The sequence below is a fragment of the Triticum aestivum genome, chromosome 5D, assembly GCF_018294505.1.
Source record: "Triticum aestivum cultivar Chinese Spring chromosome 5D, IWGSC CS RefSeq v2.1, whole genome shotgun sequence".
Taxonomy (NCBI): domain Eukaryota; kingdom Viridiplantae; phylum Streptophyta; class Magnoliopsida; order Poales; family Poaceae; genus Triticum; species Triticum aestivum.
In genome coordinates, this window is record NC_057808.1 from 46,151,614 (window position 1) to 46,158,803 (window position 7,190).

Consider the following 7,190-nt stretch of genomic DNA (forward strand, 5'->3'; position numbering starts at 1 on the left):
TCTTCCTCTTGACGCAAGCCCATGAACACGTACCTAACCCCACATAGAACTCTCACATAGACCATGGGTTAGTACACAAAGCACAATGGACAATGCTTACCATACCATGGGATCACTTGATCCCTCTCGGTACATCTTCTACGCTTTGTGGGTTGATCAACTTGATTCACTCTTGACTTAGTCTTGATCAACCTAGAATCTTTCCAACTCTCTTCATTTGGATGATGTCTTGAAGGTAAACATGAATGATCACACAATCTTCTTCTTCAAGACATGCTTGCAATAAGCTCAACTCTCACATGACCAATCTTTGGATAATTCCTTAATAGCACCTTGGTCAACACAAACTCTCCTTGAAACCAACACATGTACTCCAAGAAAAGCCTATGGACAAAACCTTCAAATATAACTCAAGGCAACCATTAGTGCATAGAGATTGTCGTCAATTACCAAAACCAAACATGGGGGCACCACATGTTCTTTCATCCAGCTTCTACCCCTGCCGGTTGCAGCCCTCTCGAGCACCGCCATCCTCCCCTGCGGCACCACGATTCGGCACCATAACACTACCCCCAACGGGTTGCAGCTCGCCGAGTCTCAAAAACGGTACGGTCGCAACGTGGGTGTTGTAGTTGTAGCTTCCGTTGTGGCTGGGGAAAAGGAGAGGGGCGGGAGGGCACGACCATGGCGGCTGTTGACGTATAATGTGATGCCTAGTTTCTTCCATCAGATCGGTTTTTTGGTTGCATTGGCTAGGCCATGCACTTCTACATGGTATCGGAGACAAGAGGTCTTGAGTTTAAGACCCGGCTGACGCAATTAAATTGCAGCCCACTTCGGTCCACGTTTAGGCCTGAGGAAGCCACACGTGAGGAGGAGTGTTGACGTATAATGTGCTGCCTAGTCTCTTCCATCAGATCGGTCTTTTGGTTGCATTGGCTAGGCCATGCACTTCTACAGCGGCCGGCTGCAATGCGCCTCTGTTGATGTAGAGTAGGGGGAGGTGCTAGCCATGGCCTTTTGTCAATCTAGAGCAGGGGAGGTGCTAGCCATGGCCTTTGTTGATCTAGAGCAGGGGGAGGTGCTAGCCATGGCCTTTGTCCATCTAGAGCCGGGGGAGGTGCCCGGACGGCCCGGTGCGCTGGTGAAGAGAAGGGATAAGGTGCGGTTGCGAGCAATGTGTGGGCCCCTCAGGTCACGCGTGTGGATAACGTTGGCGCAACTGGAGCGGTAGGATTACAAATGATCGAACGCTGCGCTTGCAACCGGCGGATGTATCGGCCGGTTGGCCGGAACGAATCATTTTCCTTCTGTTTATGGGGTCCTTCCTGTAAAATGCATGTTTTTTCTTTTGGGCCCTGCTACTTTCTGATGAGTCCCTCCGGGCCCTATTTTTGTGTTAAAAGTTAAAACACCCCCCCAAATCTGGCTACCGAAGTGCCTTTGTTCCGTCGCGCCGCCGCTCCCCAATCCCGTCGCCGAGGCAACACCACCTCTCCCACGGCCGCCGGCCTTAATTGAGATTTCCAACCTGCGCCGAGCCCCGTCCTCCTCCCAAATCTCACAATGCCAGTGTCGGAGAGTTCAATGGTGAGGGTGCCATCGAGGTGCACAGCAGAGACGGCGCGGGCCACGGTCGCGTTCGAGATCACCGGCTACAGCCTGCACAAGGGCCTCGGAGGAGGCAAATTCCTCTGTTCTCCTGCATTCTCCGTCGGCGGCTACGAATGGTGCATCGGCTACTACCCCGACGGTTACGAGGACGAGGGGAGCGAAGGTCACGTCTCTGCCTTCCTCAAGCTCTTGACCAAGAACGCCGAGGTGAGGGTGCTCTACAAATTGGTGCTTGTGGAGCCGTCTAGCGAGCGGTCGATTGGGGTGAGCTGCAAAGTCCCGCGAGTGTTCACCAGTGAAAGTCCATGTTGGGGCTTTCGAAAGTTGTCGGCCGCTGAAGTAGAGTCGGTGTACCTGCGGAACGATTGTCTCATGATCGAGTGTGAAGTCAGTGTTATCAAGGAATCACTCGATATCCATGTGCCGCCCTCTGACATTCTGGATAATCTTGCAACCTTGCTAGAGGGGAAGATAGGAGCAGACGTGACTTTCAAGGTTAAAGGGGAGATTTTTTCTGCTCACAAGATTTTGCTCGCGATGAGATCGGCGGTCTTCAACGCGGAGTTCTACGGGGCGATGAGGGACAAAGGAGCGCAGGACATAACTGTTGACGACATGCAGCCTGCTGTTTTCAGGGCATTTCTTCACTTCATATACACGGATTCAATGCCTCCCATGGACGGTCTTGAGGATGATGACAAAAGAGAAATGGTTAAGCACTTACTCGTGGCTGCGGACAAGTATGCCATGGAAAGGATGAAGAGGATATGTGAAAGCATGCTATGCAAGAGTCTTGATGTTGAGACTGTGGCGACCATATTAGCTCTGGCTAACCAGTATCATTGCAACAACCTCAAAGATGCTTGCATTGAATTTATGCTCTCTTCAAATAGAATGAAAGATGTGATCTCAAGCCAAGGTTATCTACACCTCAAAAGATCTTCTCCTGATGTCATCGTGGATGTGTTGGAGAGAGCAGCGAAGTTCTGCAAGATTTAGTGCGTCAACATGGCATGAGCTACTGCTAATCTCTCAGTCCTGATCACCTTAATGTTGGGTTGAAGAAAACAACCAAGTCTTGCTAAATTTAACATGCTCATCCTGGGTTAGCTTCCCATCAATCCATCTAGCTACGTTTTGATACATAGCCACCTGAGATGAGGTGCCATCTCTTTCAGTTTCAGAGATCTTTTGGAGGAAGCGAGTTGGTTTTGTAAAATGTATGTCTACAGTGTATTGGTTGCCCCGTCTGATATAAGTATATGTGAATCTGTGGTAGCTCACTAGTTGCCTCTGTTATTTGCTCACTTTAATATCTGGCTTATGTTAAGAATGATAAACTTTGAGTTTCTTGGCTATCACTGTTGAGATAATCTGTTTTACCTATATGAAGAACTTACATTTTGAATGCCAGCTGTTAGATTTCCAGTTAGAGACATTTAGAAATGGTTTCGTGACATGAACCTTGCTTGCACATCAGTTTGTCTTTTATTCAGAAAATTTCAGTAGAAAACGAAGTTGAAGTCTTGAACCAAACTACTGTGAGATCAGGAGCAGGCAATTGTAGATTTAATTTTCAGTTAGTAGTACTTCTATTGTACAAGCATATGTTCAGTGAAGCCTCCGCGTATGTTAGCTACAAAAGCACAATCCTGTAAGAAATAGGCACTACTTAAGCCTCTGTACTTGTATTTGTACATAATTGAGGGAGGGGTTAACCGTACAAAAACTGAGAGAGGGATTGCGAGGAATCTGGAGGGAATGGTTGAGGGAGTGCCTGAACAATGACTTGAAAACCTATTTCAAATCTGATTTTGATATGTCGTGTTCTTTAATCATTTTGAAAGGGTGGTGCAGGGAAAAAGGAATAATGAGCTGAATTCGGAATTTGATTCAAGGAAAAGATTGCCTAAAATATGTATGAGGAGACCACCACCTATGTTGGTGCAGGCTAGCAAGCTCTATACACATAGTATATCTGAAGCTTTTCAAGCTGAATATGAAAGATCCCTGGCAGCTTGCACCAAGGCATTGGATGGTTGTAACGAATATCTAGTAGGAGATTTTACCTTTGAGGAGTATAAAGTTATCCGTGATCCTTTGAAGCAAACAGTTGCATGCAGCTGCTGAGAATTTGATAGAATGAGGATATTGTGTGGTCATGCTCTTAAAGTTCTTGATTTGATGAATATCAAGTCTCTACCTCCACACTATGTGTTGTTAAAGCGATGGACATGAGAAGCAAGGGGTGGGACCGTAAAAGACAACGAGGGTTAATTTACAATTGTAGACATTCTAATTTTTAAAATAACCTTCTTTCTGTATTTAATTAACAGGGACCAATCACAGACGACATTATTATTAATAGATTCTGGTGAAATACTACTCTCTTTGGGCAATCATGTACTCTAACTTGTGCACCAGTTCAGTACAATTATGGGCACTAGTTGCCATTCAGTTATGTTTAGGTTCAGTTCCGGGCAACAATTGCATCCACTTCAGTAAAATTTCAGTTCTTGGCAACATTTGGCATCCAGTCTAGTCCAGAAGTTTGCAGATGCTCAAATTCCATTCGGTTCTGTTCAATTCTGCACTTGACTGTTGCACAAGTACTAGCTTACTAGAACACTGATTGGATTGCTCAATCTCTTTTTTGCCAAACTAAATTCAGTTATCAAGCCTGAAGATGTACAAGCAGCTCCTTTGGAGACGGCGAGGCCGGGCCATCAGCTCGTTCAGCGACGGGGAGGAAAGAGTTTTTTTTTTCTTCATTTTGGTGATTGTGGGCTGCTTATGGGCCGAGGCGTCGCTGGTTTTCGTTGCCAGTGGATGCTTCCGCCGTCGGATGGCTTACGAACGGGGGATACGCACATCACGTCCCTCTGCAGTAGCCTGAGCTACGTTACCAGTGGATGCTTCTGCAGTTGTCAGTGGATGCTTCTGCAGTTGTCCAAACCGTCGTCTCGAACCTTCCCCCAACCCAATCTCGGCGCTCACTTTCTTCCCTCGCGCCGCCGCTCCCCAGTCTCCCCTCGGACGCAATACCGCCTCTCCCAGCGCCGCCGGCCTTAATCGAGAGTTCCAACCCGGCGCATCCCCCCACCCCACAAATCCCACAATGGCAGCATCGCGGGGTTCAATATCAAGGATGCCGTCGAGGTGCACAGCAGAGACGGCGCGGGCCACGGTCGCGTTCGAGATCGCCGGCTACAGCCTGCTCAAATGCCTCCGTTCTCCGGCATTCTCAGTCGGCGGCTACGAATGGTGCATCGACTACTTCCCCGACGGAAGCAAAAGCGAGGCAGGCGAGGGTCACGTCTCCGTCTTCCTCAGGCTCTTGAGCAAGAACGCCAAGGTGAGGGCGCTCTATAACTTGATGCTTGTGGAGCCGGTTGGGGGGAAGTCAATTGTGGTGTGCCCCTTAAGAAAGCCACTAGTGTTCGACCCTAAAAGGATATCTTGAGGCAAAACAAAGTTCATGAAGACCACCAGTGAAGCAGAGTCGGTGTACCTGCGAAGTCAGTGTTATCAAGGACTCGTGATCGAGTGTGAAGTCAGTGTTATCAAGGAAACACTCAGGTCCACGTTCCGCCGTCCCGCCTTTTGGATAATCTTGCAAAATTACTAGAGGGGAAGAAAGGAGCAGACGTGACTTTCAAGGTGCAAGGGGAGGTTTTTTCTGCTCATAAGGTTTTGCTTGCGACGCAATCAGCAGTCTTCGACGCGGAGTTCTACGGGCCGATGGGGGACAAAGGGGCGCAGGATATAACTATTGATGACATGCAGCCTGCTGTTTTCAAGTCGTTTCTTCACTTCATCTACACGGATTCAATGCCTTCCATAGACGATCTCGAGGATGATGACAAAAGAGAAATGGTTAAGCACTTACTTATGGCTGCAGATAAGTATGCCATGGAAAAGATGAAGATGATATGTGAAGGCATGCTATGCAAGAGTCTTGATGTTGAGAATGTGGCGACCCTATTAGCTCTAGCTGACCAGCATAATTGCAGCAATCTCAAAGATGCTTGCGTTGAATTTATGCTCTCTTCCAATAGAATGAATGATGTGATCGCAAGCCAAGGGTATGTACAACTCAAGAGATCTTCGCCTGATATCATTGTGGATGTGTTCGAGAGAGCAGCTAAGTCCCGCAAAATTTAGTATGTGTCGTGGAATTGTCACGGCAGATGTCCTCGTGCTAGGACTTAGTCGTGGAGCCATCGCAACTAGGAAGCTTAAAGGGGTTAAACGGGACAAGGAACACGGGGGTTATACTGGTTCGGCCCCTTACGGTGAAGGTAAAAGCCTACGTCCAGTTGAGGTGGTATTGCTTATGGTTTCGATGACCAGGGAGCTTGATCGCTATGCCTGGCTCTCGATGAGATCTTACTTGTCCCTAAACCGCCGCCGGGTCGTCCCTTTATATAAAGAGGTTGACGCCCAGCGGCTCTCAGAGTCCCGGCCGGCTCATAAGAGTGTCCGGCTCGGACTCTCAACTATTCTTGCCTTACACTACAAGTTTTACCCTAACGGCGGCTAATGCTACGGGCCCTTAGCCATCTCCGGGTCTTGGGCCCGTTATTGACCCGCCGTCTTCATCTTTGGTACTGGGCTTCGCGTAGTAACCATCATGGGTAACCCGGCCCCTCCTGGGCGGGTGACTCCAACGGTTATATCCTCAACATTAGGCTCCAGATTGATTTGAGCCGGCTCATGTCAATCTTCAATCCTTTCGATAGAAAATCTTCCGGCTTACAATTGTGTGAAGGCTATAACCCGTCGTGACGTCATCTTCTGGATTCCGGGTAACCTGCCGTGACGTCATCTTCTATTAAGTTAATTTTTTATTCTGTCGCATCTCCAACGGATCTTATCTTTAATGGTCATCCCGAAAATCGAGGCGCCTTTGTGGTGAGATAATCACGCCGTGGCCTCCTCGTTTCTTGCGCCCACTTATGAGCCTCTCTTTATAAATAGCCCGGCCCGATGAGCCTCCAGTCACTCGTCGCCTCCATCTTCTTCCTCCTCTCGCCACTGTGCTGCCGCCCGAGCTCCGCCGCCGCCGCCGCGGGTCTTCTCGTCTTCACCAACTCAGGCCGCTGCATCAACCTGATGTGACCAGATAAACGACGGCGACCTCCGCAACTCTCCAGCACCCGTAAGCCCTTGCCATTCCGTAGCATAGATCTGCATTAGGGTTCTTTCCTGTTCTTCCCGTGTTCATCGTCGTTCATCGCGAGCTTCTTGATAGATTTCATTATTACCACCCTTTCTTGATCTTTAGACTGTATTGAACTGTTGCGGTAGTTGTTTCACACCCGTTCCCAATGTACATAGATCCCTTTTCATTGCATAAAGGCTCCGTTCGAACCTATGAACTTCTTCTGCGTCTGTTTTAGGTCTAGAAACTTTCCCTTTCCAGTCGATCGTTTGATCTAGAATAATCACTGTGATTTGTGAAACTTGTTTGCGCCACACTTAGTCAAAAATTGCATCTGTTTAGCTATGGCGGCTCATATCTCCGGTTTAAAAGAGGCCACACGCTGTAGAAATTTCCGGCTCATTCATAATAA

General features: G+C 48.3%; 1 protein-coding gene and 1 pseudogene across 1 annotated transcript; both read left to right on the plus strand.

Annotated features, from left to right (window-relative positions):
* The first annotated feature begins 1,445 nt into the window (after positions 1 to 1,445).
* On the plus strand, positions 1,446 to 2,910 carry LOC123124251 (BTB/POZ and MATH domain-containing protein 1-like). The gene has a single exon (XM_044544909.1). The coding sequence runs from the start codon at positions 1,567 to 1,569 to the stop codon at positions 2,611 to 2,613; it is 1,047 nt and encodes a 348-aa protein (XP_044400844.1). The 5' UTR covers positions 1,446 to 1,566; the 3' UTR covers positions 2,614 to 2,910.
* Positions 2,911 to 4,607: 1,697 nt separating this feature from the next.
* On the plus strand, positions 4,608 to 5,778 carry LOC123124252 (BTB/POZ and MATH domain-containing protein 1-like; annotated as a pseudogene).
* The last annotated feature ends 1,412 nt before the right edge of the window (positions 5,779 to 7,190 follow it).